Source organism: Podarcis gaigeae (assembly GCF_964106915.1).
Source record: "Podarcis gaigeae genome assembly, chromosome: 6".
NCBI classification, from domain to species: domain Eukaryota; kingdom Metazoa; phylum Chordata; class Lepidosauria; order Squamata; family Lacertidae; genus Podarcis; species Podarcis gaigeae.
Window position 1 is genome coordinate 10,452,732 of NC_139682.1, and position 20,965 is coordinate 10,473,696.

Here is a 20,965-nt window from a genome sequence, read left to right on the forward strand (position 1 = left end):
ACAATAGGGCTGTTGTTGTTATTTTTTAAATAAGTGAAGTGGAAGTTTTTGAGAAGAGGCAGTAAGAGAGGAACAAAGTTTTCTAGAGATAGTCCCAATACCATTCATTAGTAGCACACAAATGACTGTATAAAAGTGCTCTTAAAAATTTTACTGGCGAAAAATGAATTACACAGAGATCCTAGTAATACTTGTATTTCATTTATGGCATGCCTCCTCATACTTGTCAGATAGGAGCTCAATGCATTTTGCTTTTTGTGGCAGAGTATTTGGATCCTGCCCCTTCCCACTCCTTGGCAGTGTGCACCACATCAGAACTTACTGGTGCATTGTGAGACGCATTAAATAAATAGCCTCACAACATCCACTGGGAGCTCTGTTCTGTAGTAATGCTTGTAGACATAGGATACAGCATTTTCTGACATGCAGTATTGTGTGGAGAAGCTGTGAACACTGTTCAAAATATTTAATTTCTGTGATGCCACTTGCGAAGTAAAGATGTAAGGCCAACGGTTCATTCTTATATTAAAAAATCGACATGTTCGGGGCCTTTCACTATCCTACTCCAAGAGTAATAAGCATGCTCTGTCTTCACTTGCCAGGCTACAGTGTGACTGTCAGCACAACACCTGTGGAGCGTCGTGTGATCGATGCTGCCCAGGCTTCAACCAGATGCCATGGAAACCAGCCACAACCGACAGCGCCAATGAATGTGAATGTAAGTTTTATCTTCCTATATACATAAAAATGTAAGACTGTCATCAGGCAGCCTCCATGGGAGGATTTGTATTTCCTCATCACAATGCTGGATTTGCATGAAGTCAGGGTGGCCTAGAGGAGCGGAAGAGAAGGCAGCTTGCACAACACCAGTGGGTGATTTAGAAGTTTTGAGTAAAGAAGGGATGGAGAGAGCTGAGAGGAAAATGGTGGTTTTAAACAGCAGAGATTGGAGTAAATAACCTTCATTCAGTGGAATATGTGAAGGGGAAAGGTTGAGTACAGCAAGAAGGAAGAGACACTAAAATGAAGAAGTTGCTTGTTTTAAACTTCCATTTTCCTCTCTCTCTCTGCCACTGCTTTACTCAAACTTCTGCTGTTGTTTAACTACAACAGGAAGGAAGGAATGCTGAAAGGAAAAAAAAGTCTGCTTTAAACTGTTCACTCATTTGAGAGCGATAAAGGATGTGGAGCCCTCAAATATTCCATAGTACTTTCCCACAATCATGTATTCCACTCCTAGTATCATGTGTTGTCTTCAACATGAAGCTCCAGATTCAATGTAGTATTTTGGATCAGATATGTATTAACAAGGAGACAGTTAATGCAGTATCCAACAACTGTACTTGACCTCTAACTGAACAAGCTAACTGGCAAGCTTGCACTTGAGATTCAGTTCATCTTCAAGATGCAGTAACAAATAACAGCATGGGATGTGCTGTCAAAGTGGGCTGCGGAATAGGAGAGAGGTGGCGGCGTGGAAATGGAAGGTTGGTCTGTGTGCAAGGGAGAGTTAAGAAGAGTGAGGAAGGGGGGGAAGGGGGGAGCAAAGGGTGTTGCAGAAAAGGAGGGAGTAGAAGGCATAGGAGGGGGGTTGAAGATGGAAGCAGGGCCATGAAAGGGTCTGAAGAACAGGATAGTGGCTTCATAGTTGGGTGGAAAGTGAAATAGGGGGCTCCGTAGCTGCTGTGTGCGGGAGAAAGACGATACAGGAGGTTACCACAGGGGTGGTTTGTGTGCAAGGTGGGGGATTGCACAAAAAGGGGGAGCAGCATGGAAATGGAGTGAAGGTGAAAACAGGTGCAAAGCAGGACTGAAGAACAGGAGAGTGGATTCAGAAATGGGTTTGGTCAGGTGCAAAACAAGCTCAGTAGTTGCATGGGGTAGGAAGGGGAAGCTCCAGTGTGTAGGAAGGGCGGTGTGGGTCGCCCCGGGTGTCATCACTGAGGGGGGTGACGAAATGGCAAAAATATGTGTTTTTGGAAAAATAACTCCTGCACGCCCTTTCCTACGCCGCTGCAGGAGCACTCTCCCCTCAAGTGATTTCCAGAAACCAGAAGCATTGTTACCTCCAACTAGCCTTTATGGCTAGTAGCCTTCGACATCCCTCTCCTCCATGAATCTGCCTAATCCAGAGGTGTAGCTAGGTGAAGCAGGGGGCACTGGGTGTCACACCGCGGGGCCTGCAGCGTGCCTGAGCCACGTGTCTCTCCTGAGGCGGGCGGACTGCCTGCAAGCTCCACGCTGCTGTTTCAAGCAGTGTGGGGCTTGCGTCTGCCCACCGTCTCAGCTACCCTACAGAAGAAAAGTTTGGATTTGATATCCCGCTTTATCACTACCCTAAGGAGTCTCAAAGTGGCTAACCATCTCCTTTCCCTTCCTCCCCCACACCAAACACTCTGTGAGGTGAGAGACTTCAGAGACACGAGACTAGCCCAAGGTCACCCAGCAGCTGCATGTGGAGGAGCGGGGAATCAAACCCGGTTCACCAGATTACAAGTCCACTGCTCTTAACCACTACACCACACTGGCTCTCAGCTGAGGGGGAGGCTGCAGAGAGACTCCACACAGATACACCTCTGGGAACCTCTAAGGGGAATGGAATGAGGGGATTTAGCAAGTGACGTAAGCACAGGACCAGCCCCTAGTAGAATTTTATATATATATATATAAACCTGAACTGGTTCATTCAGCTGCTTAATGTCACAGGCAGTTGCAGAACCAGAAATGAACGCACTTGATTTACCTGACGGTTGGTGTTGGCCTGCGTTTCACTTACATGCAGGGTTCAAAGAGAACAGAAATCTGACACTCTCATGCTTCGTTGGCTTTTGTTGGAGTGCAGTGGGGAGGATTTTGAAAACGAGTTTAAACTTAACCTCTTGTTCACTAGCCTAGCAGTGTGCGCGCTTCGCCCGGCAGATGCACCTGATTCATTCTGTAATGGAGTATTAAATTAAAACAGTCACAACGCAGAGTACTAACCACTATACGATCATGGCCAAAAGAAGAAGAAGCAGAGAGTGGGAAGAAGAAGAGGAAGTTTTCACAATGGAACAAAAGTAAACAATGGGGTCCCCAAAGCACCTGTATTGGACCCTGAGCTGCTATTAAAGTTATTCATTATACATTATCTGGATCTTGGGAAGCAGTGAGGTAGCTGGGTTGATACAAAACTGTTCCAATGCTAGGAACTTCTGCAATCTGGTTGAATGGGCAGAAAGCATCATTCAAAACCCAGCAGTTAATTCTGCTACTGCAAAAGGAAGAATATGTAAATCAGAGGCTGCGTCAGTTGTAACTCTCCTTTTCTTGTCATCGCAGCCTGCAATTGCAACGGCCATGCCTATGATTGCTATTATGACCCAGAGGTGGATCTTCACAAGGCCAGCACAAATCGTGATGGTCAGCTTTCAGGTGGAGGTGTATGCATTGACTGCCAGGTAAGTCTTGGCTGGAAGTGCTGCAGAACAAAGGGCGTTTGTGTCTCTTGGGTTGCTGTTGGAATTGCCAGTGGAACTACTGCACTGGCCGTGAGAAAGCTGAGACCTGTTAAGAGGAAATGTGAGCTCTTAACGTTATCAGATTATATCCTAGAGGAAAATAACTGGAAAGGATCTGAAAAGAATATAATACAGCTTCTTACGTAGGCAGGATCCTTTAGGGATGGCCCATTGATCCTGACATGCAATGCAGATTATAGCATATCTCAAGTATCAAGAGCTTCTTCACTCCTTATGTAATTAGTGAGTGAACTCTCGCCTCCCAAGGACCCTGTAATGTGCAAGGCCCATATTAACATTAACATATCGGGACGCGGGTGGCGCTGTGGGTAAAACCTCAGTGCCTAGGGCTTGCCGATCGCATGGTCGGCAGTTCGAATCCCCGCGGCGGGGTGAGCTCCCGTCTTTCGGTCCCAGCTCCTGCCCACCTAGCAGTTCGAAAGCATCCTTAAGTGCAAGTAGATAAATAGGTACCGCTTTATAGCGGGAAGGTAAACGGTGTTTCCGTGTGCTGCGCTGGTGCTGGCTCGCCAGAGCAGCTTTGTCACGCTGGCCATGTGACCTGGAAGTGTCTCTGGACAGTGCTGGCCCCCGGCCTCTTAAGTGAGATGGGCGCACAACCCTAGAGTCGGACACAACTGGCCCGTACGGGCAGGGGTACCTTTACCTTTACCTTTACCTTTGAATTGGGTGACTGTCCATATGAACTGCAATCACAACCTGAGGCCCATCTTCACCCACCTCTTCCATGAGAGATCTGGAGGGTGGCAACATGAGAATGGGCCTTTTCTGTGGTGGCCCCCCATTTGTGCAATGCTTTCCCTTGGGAGGCTCACTTGGCTCCTTCATTACATATCTTTAGGCGCTAATCTTCTCTGCATCATTCCAATTTTTAGTATATGTGTAAAGGTAAAGGTAAAGGTACCCCTGCCCGTACGGGCCAGTCTTGACAGACTCTGGGGTTGTGCGCCCATCTCACTTAAGAGGCCAGGGGCCAGCGCTGTCCGGAGACACTTCCGGGTCACGTGGCCAGCGTGACAAAGCTGCATCTGGCGAGCCAGAGCTGCACACGGAAACGCCGTTTACCTTCCCGCTGGTAAGCGGTCCCTATTTATCTACTTGCACCCGGAGGTGCTTTCGAACTGCTAGGTTGGCAGGCGCTGGGACCGAGCAGCGGGAGCGCACCCCGCCGCAGGGATTCGAACCGCCGACCTTTCAATCGGCAAGTCCTAGGCACTGAGGCTTTAACCCACAGCGCCACCTGCGTCCCATAGTATATGTGTAGCTGAAGGCAAAAACATTTGTCTTCAGTCAGGCCTTGGGCTGCTTAACGTTCTGTGATCTTTTAAATGTGTTTGTGGGAGAGGAGTTATTAGTTCATTTTTGCTTTATTATGTGTTTTTGTGTTCTCGTTTTGCGTTTTTATGTTGTGAACCACCCTGTGATCTTTGGACGAAGGGTGGCACACAAATTTAATTCATCATCATCACTGAAAATCCTGGTCTTAATGTTTTTCAGCATCACACAGCGGGGGTCAACTGTGAGAGGTGCAGCCCAGGATACTATAAATCCCCAGACCATCAAATAGATTCACCATACATTTGCTATCGTGAGTACGCTGTCTCATGTACATCATAGATACAGTCCAGTATCCAAAAGTGACATGTACAGTGTTGTGTGCATGAGTACCTTTGCCTATCCCCCCAAATGTTGGGGGCTCTGCAGAGCAGAACCCCATAAAGTGCTGTTGTGAGAGAAAAAATGCTGTTGAGGGAGGGAAAAACTGACTTTCTGCTATGTCTTATGTGCTCTGAAGCAGTTCTCTAAATCTCCATGTCTTAAGCTTCAATCACACAGTGCCAAGGTAACAAGCTCTTCTTATGTTCTTACCTTGCCCATAGTTTCTGGATTGTATTCTTAATTGCTGGGGTTGATTATTTCATGCCAAATAGTGGTGGTGATGGGATTAGGATTTTTCAGAAGCTGTATTGAGACACATCTGCTGATATTGTGGTGTGACCAGAGTATGTTTTAGGCAATGCAGGAGAACGGGCAAGAAATCTTTGTGCTTTAGGAAGAATCAGGATATCATACACCAGATGGGCGAGGTATAAATAATAAATTCTTCTTCCTCCTCTTCTTCTTCACCTTAGCCCATAGTAGATATGGGTCACCCTGTCAAAGAGCAGCCCCGTTGTGGCCTGCATGGACCAATGTGTACTCTCTGCCTCTGGTTTGAAGTGGCAGAGGGGGTTCATTGTAATTTCTTCCCTTCTAGGTTGCAATTGCGACTCAGACTTCACAGATGGCACCTGTGAGGACCTCACTGGCCGCTGTTACTGCAAGCCGAATTACACAGGGGAGCATTGCGACTCATGTGCAGATGGCTACGTGGAGTTCCCGCACTGTTATCGTACGTATTGCTCTCACAGCCCATGAGGCCTTTCAGAATAAGCTAAGCGCTGTGAGTTTCCAGATGCCAACATTCTGGTCATTGCCATGTTTGTGATGGAGCCTGTTTCAGGCTCTCTTTTTTGGATTACTACACAGCAGCCTTGGCCTCTGGCTTCCAAAAATCCACTTCTTACAGTGTCTTGCTAAACCTATTCATGGGATTGGTGGTGGTGTGTGTGACTTAGAGAGCTATAGAGCGCATAATTTAATATTTTGGAACCTAGAAGGGCTTATTTACAGAGGACTGGATTTATTTTAGACTAATGCATAGTGATGAATTTGTTACTTTTCTTGAGCATGGAACTAACATTTCCATTGTCTTTCCCTTCATTTAGCTGAACCAGTTTACTCATACAATGACACTGGAGAGCAGGTCCTCCCAGCTGGGCAGATAATAAGTAAGCTCGTCTTCTTGTCCCCCCATCCCTACTTTTAAGAAATTACTATGCCTCCTTTTACTATGGTTCGTCCCTTAAGATCATTGCAGCAGTAACTTGTTGGCAAATGGGAGTCCTGGTGTACCATGCACACATTTAACTTAATCCATTTTTCTTCCCTCTTGCCACTTTCCAGACTGTGACTGCAATGTTGCCGGGACAAGAGGAAATGCCTGCCGGAAAGATGCTCAAACGGGGTTGTGTTTGTGCAAACCCAACTTCCAAGGGACTCAGTGTGACCAGTGTGTGCCTGGGTACTATGGACCAGGTTGCCAACGTGAGTAAACGAAGCCAGTGGGTTCTGCTGAACTCATAGGCAGCCCTCCTGGTTTTGAGAGTTGAGAGAGTAGGCTTGCTTTTGTCGTTGTGGTGCTGTGGTTGCAACAGAGCTTTCAGTTTGCAGAGCTTTTCATAAGCCAGTGGTGGCCAAACTCCGCCCTCCAGCTGTTTTGAGACTACAACTCCCATCATCCTGAGCTAACAGGATCAGGGATGATGGGAATTGTAGTCCCCAAACTTCTGGAGGGCTGAGTTTGGCCACCACTTTCATAAGCCAAAGTTACAACCCTTTGTCTCCAAGGAATGTATAGTCTAAAGGAGGGTTGGGCAGGCTTCTGATATCATAGGAGCCAACTCTTGGGGGCTTCAGCCTCCACAATGTAATATTTGAGGGAGCGGGACGACCCTCCCCCCAGTTGATGGACATTCCTATGCAAATGGTGTGTGTGTGCCACATCATGTGATTGATTATGTGGGACGGGGCTTACTTGGGCCCTCGCAATATTTTATTCAGGTTGGCCCTCCTATCTGAGATCTACTTCGTTTTTCACCAGAACCACAGGGTCTACCGATCAGTAAAGGTAAAGGGACCCCTGACCATTTAAGTCCAGTCATGACCGACTGGGGTTGCGGTGCTCATCTTGCTTTATTGGCCGAGGGAGCCGGCGTACAGCTTCCGGGTCATGTGGCCAGCATGACTAAGCCACTTCTGGTGAACCAGAGCAGCGCACAGAAATGCCGTTTACCTTCCCGCCGGAGTGGTACCTATTTATCTACTTGCACTTTGATGTGCTTTCGAACTGCTAGCTTGGCAGGAGCAGGGACCGAGTAACGGGAGCTCACCCCATTGCGGGGATTCGAACCACCGACCTTCTGATCGGCAAGTCCTAGGCTCTGTGGCTTAACCCACAGCGCCACCCGTGTCTGAGATCTACTTTGTTTTTCACTAGAACCCCAGGGTCTACCGATCAGAGCCTTATGCAAAATACATTGTGGGCAATATCCAGCTAAGTCATACTCAGAGCAGGCCCTTTAAAATAAATGGACAAGATACTAAAGGCTTTTTATTTCAATTGGCAACTATAATCCACAATTTAGAATTCGCAGAGCAGGGTACCCCTTAGCCTAGGAATTCATTTTGAGTACCAGAAGTGAAATCTCAAGTTTTGTCCCTTAGAATGTGAAGAAAAACTTGGAATCAGATATGTCTACTAGTAGCTGTTTTATTTCGAAGTGCACCCAAATAACCGTTTGTTTGTGTTTTGCTCCCACAGCATGTCAGTGCTCTGGCCCTGGCTACTATGATGGCACATGTGACAGTGAGACTGGGCAGTGTCTTTGTCGAGCTGGATTTGAAGGCTACACGTGCGATCAGTGTGCCCCTGGCTACTTCAACTACCCACTGTGCCAGCGTGAGTTTTCAGACACATCACCACATTAATCACTGTGGGCTTTGGCAAGTGTATGTTCTGCAAACGCCTGCATCTTTCTCAGTTCTCACGAGTTCCTACTGGTTGCACAGGGGCATTTGAGTATGTGCAGGCAGTGTACAGTGAAGTCTCTCTCATGCTCAGTGGCTGTACTTGCGCCCTTCCTCATCCTTCCACTGGAATCCTGTTTGGGTTTGTTCCTTCCCCCTTCCTCTGCCACTATACCAGTATTAGTCAAAAAGCTGAACATTATTTGAAAAACACAAAACTGGAAGCAGAACAAATTCTGCTAAGCCAAGTAATTATATGAAAATATTTTTCATTGTCTAATGCCAATAGGACGACAAGATCTTCATTTCCTTAGTACAAAATTTGTCTTTATTTTTTAAATGCAATATAGATTCTTGAGTATGAGTTGGTGGATGCAGATCCCGATTTCATTAGACCTGGCATTGTTTTGTCCCTTGTGTGCTCCCAAACACCTATCCTGTTGGTCTGCTTGGCCCATACTTAACCTTTGCAGTGATGCTCAAGTTCTCTATTTGAGACCCCAAAGTTCTGAACCCTGGATATTATTTTCGTTGCAGTTTGTGGCTGCAGTGCTGTTGGGACATTGCCAGAAGGCTGTGATGCCTCTGGAAGGTGCTTCTGCAGGCCTGAATATGTTGGGCCTCACTGTGACCAGTGCAGCGTTGGATATCACTCATACCCTCACTGCCAAGGTATGAAAAGGCTAGCAGGGAAGAGGCAGATTCTGTAATTAATTGACACAAAAGAAAGAAGTCTCTCTTCTTTCAAATCGAGACCCAAGGCAAGGGTGTTATCTGCCGCTGTAGTTGTGAAGAAAATCTCAGAAATGGGTGCAATGCATCTGCTAAAACCCGGGGTATTCCCCCTCCCCCCCATGCGCATTAGATACCTCCAAGTGGAGCTAGTTTCCTCTATTGCTCAAAGGCAGAGAACTGTGACTTCAAAGGACACTTTAGGCTTTCCCTTCCTGTTGACGTCTGAGTTCACTTCCTGCCTTTGTTCGGAGCAGAACACAGCTCTCCCTTGTATTTTCCAACTTAAGATCTGCCCTCTTTTCCTTGTGATCCTTCCTTTTGTCTTTCTGACTCCTGTGCTTTTCAGATTATGTATACCTTGCCATCCTTTCTGATTCAGTAGTATCGGTGTTCTCTTCAGAAACAGGAATGTTACCAAGGAGTATTTGAGGAACTCGTACCTGCACATTGCCTGTAATTTAAAATGGGGGAGAAGGTATCCGGACACATTAAAGCCCCCTAAAAGTATTTATGTGACTTAATGCCAGCTATCACATGGCCCTGCCACCCAATAGGTACAAAGGCTCATAAATGCTAGTCAGCTGTGTGTATGGACATGGCTACTGGAACCTGCTTGCTCTTGAACAGTGTGAGGAACCTTCACCCCTCCAGGTCTTGTTGAATGACAGCTTACATCATCCCAGGTCCTTGATCCTGCTTGCTGGGTCTGCTGGGCATTAAGAGTATAGAATAGACTCATGGAAGGGACCATGAGGGTCATCTAGTCCAAACCCCAGCAAAGCAGGAATCTTTCCCTCAACGTGGAGCTTGAACTCACGACCGTGAGATTAAGAGTCTCATGCTCTTCCAACCAAGCTGTGGTTCAGCAACATCTGGAGGGCCAAGGGTTCCTTCTACAAGGAACGATAGCTTGTCTCGGGAGGGAAAGTTCAGCTGCCTGTTAAGAGACTGTGGCATTTGGTTTGGAATGAAATAATTTTACAAGCAGACAAAATAATCAATTTTTCCAAGCGTGTGAAAAGCATGTTGGTGCCCTCGCTTATTGACTTCTACAACCTCTTTGTGTGCTTTCCTCCCATCCCCCACAGCTTGTTCCTGTGACCCCCGGGGTGCTCTGGACAACGACTGCAGCCCTGTTGGTCAGTGCCATTGCCACTCAAATTATGTAGGCCATACATGCAACCAGTGTGCCCCAGGCTTTTTTGGGTACCCTACCTGTACAGGTGAGTCATGTTGCTATACCAACTCTGCAGTTCTTTGTGTTCACATGGGTCTTTGTGGTGTTCTTTGTGTTCACATGGGCCCGTGTGGTGTAGTGGTTAAGAGCAGTGGAATCGTAATCTGGTGAACTGGGTTCGCGTCCCTGCTCCTCCACATGCAGCTGCTGGGTGACCTTGGGCCAGTCACACGTCTCTGAAGTCTCTCAGCCCCACTCACCTCACAGAGTGTTTGTTGTGGGGGAGGAAGGGAAAGGAGAATGTTAGCCGCTTTGAGACTCCTTCGGGTAGTGATAAAGCGGGATATCAAATCCAAACTCTTCTTCAATCCCTTTTATGATTTGGTTCACGTTGCAGGAGTATGCATGCTTTATTACATGAATTTTTTGTGTTTGCTTCTTTGAAAATGATGTGAAAAAAGGAGTAGAGAGGTTACACAGGTAAACGGCTGGAAAGGTCATAGGATTAGGATGCTATTCTCCATGCATTATTAGCCATCCTCATTCCATTCAAGATGGCATACAATGCAAATATGCACATGTGGTTTCTGGTTAGATTTCATCGCTCGTTATCAAAGAATTGCTGTAGGATGCACTGTCCCTGAGTCACGCAGCTGATAGCTTCTAACACTTTTTATATTCTCTTCCTCTGCTAAATGTGGAAAATGTGATCTCTGGCCAACTGGCTTGGCATTAGCTTCCAGTGCTGATATTGGCAGTGTGTTTTTGAAGAAGCTGGAAGCTTAGATCTCGCTGACCTGGTGGAATAAGGTCATTCATTTATTTTGTTCCTCATTTATTAGCACCTAAAAATGCATGGTGCAATAGAAACAAGTATTGAGAGAGGAACATAGGCACGATGCAGTGCAAAGTCTTAAAGGCCATAAATTGCCTTCATATAATAAAAGAATCAAACAAGTTATTTAGGTGTTAAATGTAAAAAAAAATAAAAATTGCATGACCATTTTAGAGTTTCATTCACTCAAGGCAAGGGGGAGGGAACCTTTCTAATCCCAAGGGCCTCATTCCCTTTTATGCAACCTTCCAAGGGCCACATGCCAATGGTGTGCGAGGCTAGAGGCAAAAGTGAGCAGAATATTAGATGCGAGTTATACCTTTGTCCTACAGGATGTGGGTGGCACTGTGGGTTAAACCACAGAGCCTAGGACTTGCTGATCAGAAGGTCGGTGGTTCAAATTCCTGCGACGGGGTGAGCTCCCATTGCTCGGTCCCTGCTCCTGCCAACCTAGCAGTTTGAAAGCACATCAAAGTGCAAGTAGATAAATAGGTACCGCTCCGGCGGGAAGGTAAACGGCGTTTCCGTGCGCTGCTCTGGTTCGCCAGAAGTGGCTTAGTCATGCCGGCCACATGATCTGGACGCTGTACGCCGGCTCCCTCGGCCAATAAAGCGAGATGAGCGCCACAACCCCAGAGTCAGTTACAACTGGACCTGATGGTCAGGGGTCCCTTTACCTTTACCTTTATACCTTTGTGCGGCAGGATAGTTGCTTCACTTACACACATCCCTCTCTGTCTCTCATACAGGCAAATAAGAAGCATCATTAGAGTTCAAGGACACATTCCAGCCAGGCAGAAACACTCAAGGAGGGTACAAAGCAGGGTTGATGAGGAGTGTGATCTAGGGAGATTACTCAGGGCCAAACGGAGAAGCCTGGAGGGGGCTGCATTTGCCTCCTGGTCCTGAGTTTCCCGTATTTGACTAAGGGTTTGCTTAGAAAGGAGAAGAGTCCAGGCTGCTGTCTTTTGTTAAACAACAGCAACAACCCCAAAACATTTGGTCCAACCTAGAGGACATGAGCTGCTCTTGGGTTGCGTGGTGTATACAACTGGAGTTGCAAAAATGCATAAATGTTGAGTTCATTTATCTATACGCTTTTCCCAAGGGTGTAAAGCAATGCTTTGGAACGAAGAAAGTACTGTGCACAGCAGGTGCTGTTTTTAGATAATGTGCACATGAGTTACAGTACGCACCATGTTAGAATAGACTTTCCCTTGTGCATGATAAAACAGGAGAGTGCCTTTTTCATGATGGTGGAAACAAAGGGAAGAGGCACCTTGGATCGCCATAAAAAAGAGAGAAAATATCCACCAAGAAGGGGGTGGGAGACGTGCATTTAAGGTCTCCCCCCCCCCCCACTTAAGAGCTTCTTAAGCCAAACAGCCCCTGAGCAAAGAAGTCATTATTGACATCCATTTCTGAATTAGGAACTAATCCTTTCCAGAAATGTGTCGGCCACCCGGTGCTTTTTTTTCCTAGAAAAAGAGGTGCCAGTACTCACCATGAAGTTGTTATAGTAAGTGGCACACTTTTTAAGGTGCTGGTTTTGACCTTTAAAGCCCTCTGCGGCCTAGGACCCACGTACCTACGGGACCGTCTTTCTTGGTATGCCCCACGGAGGACCTTAAGGTCCGCAAATGACAACATTTTGGAGGTCCCAGGTGGCAAGCTGGTTAGATTGGTCTCAACTAGGGCCAGGGCCTTTTCAGTACTGGCCCCGACTTGGTGGAATGCTCTCTCACAAGAGACTAGGGCCCTGCGGGACTTGACATCTTTCCGCAGGGCCTGCAAGACAGAGCTGTCCCGCCTGGCCTTTGGTTTGGACTCAGTCTGACCCTTATGTTTCCCTCCCCTTATGGTCTTGATCTATGGGCTACTTTTAAAATGAGGCTGTATTTTAAATTGTATTTTAACCTGTATTTCAAATTGGTTCTCCCCCCCCACTTTCCTATTACATTTTTATTGTAATTTTACTGGTGTTAGCTGCCCTGAGACCAGGGAGGGTGGGGTATAAATAAAATTTATTATTATTAACATTAATATTAACGGCAACAACAAAAAGAGGTGCTGGTACTGCATTCCTTTGAGCACCTTCTGGGGGAGCACTGCAGGCACCTATATAAAAAATGGACAGTTCTTAAGAAAAAACAGTTGTTTTCTCTCCCGTTTTTGTGCCATTTTATGATGGTGCCGCCAACTATGGGTGACAGGGGTCCTTACTTTAAAAGTCTTACTGCGAGTCCTAACACTTTCTGGCCTGTCTTTTTTTGCATTCTCCTCAGCTTGCCACTGTTCCCCAGAAGGCTCTCTCTATGGCACCTGTGATCAGGAGACAGGACAGTGCAGTTGTCGGCAGAGAGTAATGGGGCTGCGCTGTGATACCTGCATTCCTGGGGCTTATGGTTTCCCGCAGTGTGAAGGTAGCTCCGCCTATTCCACTTGCCGTGCAGCTTTCTGTGTCACACAAGCATGAAATCTTGATGTGAATGTAGCTCATCCTCAGTACCCAAAGCTCCAGGCAACATCAGCACTGCTTGATTAAAAACAAAAAAGTAAATAGACGTGAGTAGTGTGGAAACCAAAAATTGCTAAAATTAACAGATTTTAATGCAGAGCTCATCTGCTAACCTCACTTGGCAGATCAATTTGCTTTTCACTTTTTTTGTAATAATTTTTCACTGGTTTCCATCAGTGTACAAACAAAACAGGAAGTTTCCCCCGTGCTTTTCACTTTGTTAAGTGCTGCTTTGGAGTAGTTTTTCCTGAGCTCTGATACTATTTTTTCTTTTGCTCAGTGCCAATCACAACCCAGTAACTGCCCCACCAGATCCACAATACAGTTAAAGTATCATCCAGGAAAACTCTGTTTTGCTTTATCCTATTTTATATTGAATTCATTTATATACTGCTTAACATTTCCAAAAAAAAACACCCCATTTCCTAGGTGGTTTAACACCCTGTTTTAAAAACATCAAACAGAACATTGGAAAATATTAGAATAAAACAAATGAAAATTGAATATAAAATTTAAAGAAAACCCAAATTTAAAGCAGTATAACTAACAGGAAAACAAAAAAATATTCTCTTAAACATAAGGAACACTCAATACAAGTAAACTCTAAAAACAAAAACATGATAGAAAATCCACGTATAAAGTATTAATAGTGACTAAACTGCATCTAATCTTTCCCCACTTAGCTGATTCCATTTGTTATATGAGTGCCGGCTCTTATCTGTGTGTGTGGTTGTTTTTCTCTCTCTGTTTCAGTGGGCTCTTGTAATCCTGCAGGGCTTGCAAATGCAGACCCTTCCCTGCCAGGGGTGAGTGCTTCCTGTTTCTGTTGGATCTTAGTTTTGATTATTATTATTTTTACGCATCATGTTGAATTTTTAAAATTTATTATACACCTCATTGAGCGTCATGAAAACTGGCATCTCTGTATCATCCAAAAGAGTAGATGCTTTGCATGCAGAAGGTTCGAGGTTCAATCTCTGGTGTCTCTGATTGAAAGACCAGGTAGCAGATGATGGTGAAGAAACTTTGGGCCAGATTCCTCTACCCGGTTCTGTAAGCAGAAACCAGTAAAAGGATTCCTTCTAGTGCATCAGGGCTTTGCTGTCACCAGAGCCAAGCACAAGGGGAAGAGATGTGAGCCAGTGTGGTGTAGTGGTTAAGAGCAGTGGACTCGTAATCTGGTGAACCGGGTTCGCTTCCCTGCTCCTCCACATGCAGCTGCTGGATGACCTTGGGCTAGTCACACTTCTCTGAAGTCTCTCAGCCCCACTCACCTCACAGTGTTTGTTGTGGGGGAGGATGGGAAAGGAGAATGTTAGCCACTTTGAAACTCCTTTGGGTAGTGATAAAGCGGGATATCAAATCCAAATTCTTCTTTGTCTTCCTTTGAGCAAGCAGGCAGATCAAGGAAATGATCTCCTTAGCACAATGTTGAATTCCACCCTCTGCCTGAGGCTCTGAATGGTGCCACTGCCAGAGAGTAAACAATACGGGTCTAGATGGACAGAAGGCAGCTTCCTGTTCCTAATCATCATCATGGGTAGGCAAGCTAAGGTCCGGGGGCCAGATCTGGCCCAATCGCCTTCTAAATCCGGCCCATGGACGGTCCGGGAATCAGCCTGTTTTTACATGAGTAGAATGTGTGCTTTTATTTAAAACGCGTCTCTGGGTTATTTGTGGGGCATAGGAATTTGTTCATCCTCCCTCCAAAATATAGTCCGCCCCTGCCCACCCCAGCTGAAAAAGTTTGCTGACCCCTGGTCTTGATTCTTAGTACGCAATTTCAGATTTCTCTCTCTCTCTGCTTCCCCCTTTCCCCTCCTCCTCAGGGGTCCTGCGAATGTCGAGCCTATGTGGAAGGTGAAGCTTGCGATAGGTGCAAACCGCTCTACTGGAACCTGACTCCAGATAACCCATTTGGATGCATGAGTAAGACCCTTCCCATGTCATTCTTCCAGGAGGCCTCTCATCTAAGCCGCTCTGGTGATTTAAGCAGAAGAGGGTTCCCATTTCTCCGTTTTCTGAACACATTGCGGAGGCAAAACTATGGGGGCAGGGGAAGCCTTTTGGCATGGGCCACAGCCAAACAGAATAGCTGAGGTGCTCTGGTATCCTTTACTGCTGAATGGAAACAAGGATCAGCAGAGCAAGTATAGGAAGCCAACAAAACTTTGCTATCTTAAATTAAGGTGGGATAAAAGGTAAAGGTAAAGGGACCCCTGACCATTAGGTCCAGTCGTGACTGACTCTGGGGTTGCGGCGCTCATCTCACTTTATTGGCTGAGGGAGCCGGCATACAGCTTCTGGGTCATGTGGCCAGCATGACTAAGCCACTTCTGGCGAACCAGAGCAGCACATGGAAATGCCGTTTACCTTCCCGCCAGAGAGGTACCTATTTATCTACTTGCACTTTGCCGTGCTTTCGAACTGCTAGGTGGGCAGGAGCAGGGACCGAGCAACGGGAGCTCACCCTGTCACGGGGATTCGAACTGCTGACCTTCTGATTGGCAAGTCCTAGGCTCTGTGATTTAACCCACAGCGCCACCCGCGTCCCTAAGGTGGGATAAGTTGCCCTTATTCGAAACTCTATTCAGGAGTGTGGTTGCTGCTGGCTGAGCTGGTCGGGGCCTGGCAGAGGTCAAACAAGATTCTGCAATCAAGTTTGATTTACTCCACTCTTTTTGCCAGTTTCTCTCTCACTGTTTATCTACCTATCTGTCTGTCTGTCTTTCTGTCTATATATCTTGGGGGAGCCACCAACTGTCCTGGGGTAGATTAGTACACAGCATTAGTTTAGACCATCTCATTCCAAGTTTTTGCTGAATGTCCTCTTTGCCCTTACATAGCAGATCAAGAGTTTACAACCACGACTGTGACTTCTGTTTGGGGCTTTTACTGTCTTACTGACTTCTGCCATTTCTGCCTGCCTGTCTGAGGATTAGCTGGCATCCAGCTATCTTCAAGTTAATTGCTGGATAGACTTGAGGAGTAATCTAACTACCCCTTTCTGTTTCCCCTAGGCTGCCAGTGCGACACCATGGGGACAGTTGCAGGTGTTGCTGAATGCCAGCAAGTAAGTTTCTCACCGTGTGATGAAATCCACTCTGAGGTCCCAGTTAGGACCCAGGTCCTGCCAGGAGAAACACTCACCTTGATGCCTTTTTTACCTTGAAACATATCATCCCAAGTGGAACAAGCCATTATAAATATCATCTTAACTCCTGCTCTACAGAGCAATCCTGCTGCTTCCTGACTCTTTACCAGTGCATTTTGGCAAATGCACACCAGATGACCAGAAGCATTCTGGAGATATTTTACTTTCCGTGCAACAGCATTATTACAACACTGATTTATTTAGAAATTTGTTGCCTGCTTTTCATTATCAAGTAATTCCCAAACAGGGCACAGTCCTAATAAAACACAATCTGATCGTACAACCAATCAGTGAACAATGAAGCCGTCAAAACAGGCAAGAGCACAAAGATATAAACAAAGTGCAGCGTCAGAGATTTAACTAACAGCCTGAGTGAATATGTTGATCCTCACCTCACTTGGCACAAAAAGCGTATAACTTTGTGTCAGCTGTCTCTAAGGTGGGAGTTCTGTGATTGAGGTGCCTCTTGAGTTATACTTGATTTATTCCAATGCAAGGCATGGGCAATAAAACAGGTATTGCTTTTATTTTCTATTGCTTTCATAAGGTTTCAGCAAATAACACAATGTTCTTCTAATATTTCTGTGAGCATTAGGGCTACAGCAGAGGTTTCTGGTTGTTGTTCTTAGGGCAAAACAGAGCAGCTGCTGTTGCAGTTCGCAGCCTTTGTCCCCTTTCTCATTCTTTCACTCCTCATCTTTCTTTGCCCGTACAAGAAAAGCCAGCTAAGGCCAGGGAGGTTAATTTTGGGGAGCTGCAGCAGGCTGGTTTTAACATGTGGCCTGTGTCTCCTAGGGCGACGGACACTGCTTCTGCAAGCCCAATACCTGTGGTCAGTTCTGTTCAACCTGTAAAGAAGGATACTACAACCTGGAGAGCGGAAATTACTTTGGCTGTCAAGGTGTGTTCTTTTTCCCCTGTATCTTTTTCCCCTGCTATCTGTTAGCTGTTGGGTGGGGACAAAAGTCACAGAGCCCATTAGCTGGAACAGTTGTCCTGTCAAGATGGGAAGCAGGGTTCCAATGCGGGGGGGGGGGGGCATATTAAGGGAAAGAACAAATTTACTCCAGACTTGGTCTATGTTAGATTAGGAATAATGACAGAGTGAATTTTTCTCTCTCCATCCTTTTGAAATTTGGACTGGCTATATGCTGCGTTGTCCTTTTTCCCAGGTATTGCTTTGCATTTTGTGGGTTGGCTTGGAAATCGCTTCCCCCTCCTTTCCAATTATTGCCAAATTTGTGCACAGTCAGTCATGCACTTATTTTATATACAGATACATATATACACCTCCAACCCTCATATACACCTTGCTCAGACCTCGTTAAGGTAGTTAAGTAAAGGCGTGGGGGAAGAAGATCTTGACAATTTTTAAGGGGGTTGATTAAACTGGCACCTATTTTATTATATACCGTATTTTTCCGTGTATAAGACTAGGTTTCCCCCCTAAAAAATAATGTCAAAAATTAGGGGGCATCTTATACACGGGGCCATCTCCTCCATTTTCTTAAATCTGAGTCCCCCCAAATAGGGGACGTCTTATACATGGGGGCATCTTATAGACGGAAAAATACGGTACTTTATATTTAGACCAAGAGAATGGAAGTTGAGCCTAGATCAAAGCCGGACACTGTATTGGGTACAGATTGCGCAGCTTCTTGATGTACAACAGAACAAAGCGTGCTAAAATTGGCTGGGTTGTTGTCCTTCATCAGTAATACAAACAGATACATCTATGGCACTGAAAGGACCGGGAGTATCCATTGCTGTCTATTTTTATTAACTATGCAAGGCTGTATCCTTGGATGAGTTAGGATTATGGGGAGTGGTCTGCAAACGGTGATGGGGAGACTGCCTGGTAGGGAAACAGCAGGCATAGCTTCTGAAATAGAACAGGGAGGCAGTGGAAACGGATCCAGGCAGGGCCAGAAGCCAACGCGAAAGCAGATACAATGGAATAAAAATAGTGTGCCATGCCACTGTCACTCCCTCTGGTGCCAGGCTATTTGGGGCCCATTAGCAACTGCAGAATGTAAAGACGTGTGCTTCCTATCTACAGGATGCCACTGTGACATCGGTGGGGCAGCCGGACCGGCGTGTGACGAGAAGACTGGATCCTGTCGCTGCAGACTGAATACGCAAGGCCCCACTTGCACTCAGTAAGAGGCTGGCTGCAGCTGCAATGCAGCAGGGCAAACCTATGGCGTTAGCCGCCTTGCCGTCTTGGATTTCAAACCCAACACTAGGGTTCTGTGTATTGAGTGGGTGGGGTGGAGAATGAGAATGGGTCATTTGGGGGCGCAGACTAAGTGAGATGTGCATAGATGCTGCAGAAAGGTTCCTCGCCTATGTGTGTGGTTCTGCATGTTTTTAAGTGGGGGCACGGGGGAAGCTGACTGAAGGGAAACATGATACAGTGGCACCTTGGGTTAAGAACTTAATTCGTTCTGGAGGTCCGTTCTTAACCTGAAACTGTTCTTAACCTGAAGCACCACTTTAGCTAATGGGGCCTCACCGCTGCTGCGCAATTTCTGTTCTCATCCTGAAGCAAAGTTCTTAACCCGAGGTACTATTTCTGGGTTAGTGGAGTCTGTAACCTGAAGCGTCTGTAACCCGAGGTACCACTGCACAGGTTTATAAAATTATGAAAATAATTCCTCTCCCCTCCTTCTGCCAGCAATCCTGTGAAGTTGATTGGTTGGAGAGGTAGGGAGGGAGAATATTCTGACGGCCATCTAGTCCAATCCTCTGCAATGCAGGAATGTGTCTGTGGCCTGTGTATAAAACATGAAAAGCTGCATGTCATTTATGTAATCATTCTGGGCAGATGATAGGTATTTTCTTGGGGTATGGATGCAAATGTCCTAAGCTAGAGTGACTGACTGCGTTGACTAAATACTAGTTCGAGTTTTTGCTTGCTTAGTTCATCCCAGACATGTTGAAGCTGAGTCTTTCCTACATTGTGGTGCAGATGGAAACCCAGGCTGTTAAGAGTGTGCCTCACTTTTTATCTGCAGACCAGCGATAGACCATTATATCCCTGACCTTCATCACCTGAAATATGAGCTGGAAGATGGGACTACACTGGATGGACGGCCTGTTCGATTTGGCTACAACCCCTCGGAATTTGAGAATTTTAGCTGGAGAGGATATGCACAAATGTCTTCCATCCAGGTAGGCCTTAACTCCCCACCTCTTTCCTTGGGCAGATAGCAAAGGCAGCTTCAAATGTTATGGATTTCATAAGAGCAAAGCACTTCCACATAGAGAAAAGGATAAAAATATATATGCATGCTGAGAAGCTGCAGTCAGCTGCATCTGCTCATCATCTGTACTTCGAACGTTCCTGCAATGAAATAATGCATGATCCATGCGTGAGTTTCAAGATTTTAATATGTGTAAGTGCTTGCACTATTGGAAATATATGGCGTTTCAAGACTAGAGATCTCCTACGCATTTTACCCAAAGGGACTCCTAAAAACAGACAGAGCCCAATGCAAGCGGTCGCTCCATATTTGTGTGCATATGCTTCTACATTGAAAGCCTGTTTGTGCTAATGTGCTCTTTAGGCTTAGGAAGAGAACAGCGGAATGATAGGAAAGGTCCCAAGTCCTGGAACCACTTCATTATGTCAGCCTTAGTTCATTTAGGGGAAGATGGCCAGGCAAGAACTATATAAGGGGACTGCCAGTTAGAAAGACAACACACAAACAGGTCTCCTAAGGGGCTGTTCTCCCTCTTCCTGTTGCAACTCTGCATAACATCTCCCTGCTCCTCAAAGGAAAGGAAAACCCTCTTTGCTTTTTCCTGTGCTGCATGTGGCTTTAGTTGCTCTTTCATCTGTTGAAGAGGGTGGCTTGTTTATTTCCAGGCTTTTGTATGCTTGAATGACAAGAGAATGAGACTGTAACATCTGCTGAGCTTGCTCCCACCTGAGATGTGGTTCCTCTCTGAAATCTGGAGACCTCACAGAGAGAGATTGTTTATGTGTGGTCTATGTGGTTCATTTGAAACTCTCTTATATGACTTTATTCTTTAGGAGAGGTTTCTTAGATTAAAGATTATTTTTGTTTTATTTCTGCCCCTTAGGAAAATGTGCCCAAGGACAGACTTTCATTGTTCTCTTTAGATTTTTGTGTGTGGTGCCTGCTCTCTCATTCCATGTGCCATTGTTACAGTTCCACTCTTAGCCTTTAATAGCCAGAGGCTCACAAAAGTGCTCATTCCACAATTTAGTTACTGTCTGAAAGGTGCAAACGATCCTTTGAAGGTAGTCTTTTGTCTTGCTATAGAAACCCCCAGCATTCTTGGATAGAGGTACATGCCTTGCTTAGCCTTCTTGGAAATGTCAGCTTGAGCTGGAGCACCACAGCTAATCTGCATATTCAGTTTGCAC

At 46.0% G+C, this 20,965-nt stretch overlaps 1 protein-coding gene across 1 annotated transcript in view; it reads left to right on the forward strand.

Annotated features, from left to right (window-relative positions):
• Window positions 1-20,965, forward strand: part of LAMA5 (laminin subunit alpha 5) — a 189,477-nt gene that overhangs the window by 93,734 nt on the left and 74,778 nt on the right. The window contains exons 7-22 of the mRNA XM_083744077.1: window positions 603-718; window positions 3,322-3,440; window positions 5,019-5,109; window positions 5,779-5,913; window positions 6,290-6,352; window positions 6,528-6,668; window positions 7,945-8,082; window positions 8,688-8,822; window positions 9,974-10,108; window positions 13,183-13,320; window positions 14,169-14,221; window positions 15,245-15,344; window positions 16,436-16,488; window positions 17,365-17,470; window positions 18,629-18,728; window positions 19,587-19,743. Coding sequence (XP_083600203.1) covers window positions 603-718; window positions 3,322-3,440; window positions 5,019-5,109; window positions 5,779-5,913; window positions 6,290-6,352; window positions 6,528-6,668; window positions 7,945-8,082; window positions 8,688-8,822; window positions 9,974-10,108; window positions 13,183-13,320; window positions 14,169-14,221; window positions 15,245-15,344; window positions 16,436-16,488; window positions 17,365-17,470; window positions 18,629-18,728; window positions 19,587-19,743 — 1,780 coding nt within the window. The remainder of the gene's footprint in view (window positions 1-602; window positions 719-3,321; window positions 3,441-5,018; window positions 5,110-5,778; window positions 5,914-6,289; window positions 6,353-6,527; window positions 6,669-7,944; window positions 8,083-8,687; window positions 8,823-9,973; window positions 10,109-13,182; window positions 13,321-14,168; window positions 14,222-15,244; window positions 15,345-16,435; window positions 16,489-17,364; window positions 17,471-18,628; window positions 18,729-19,586; window positions 19,744-20,965) is intronic.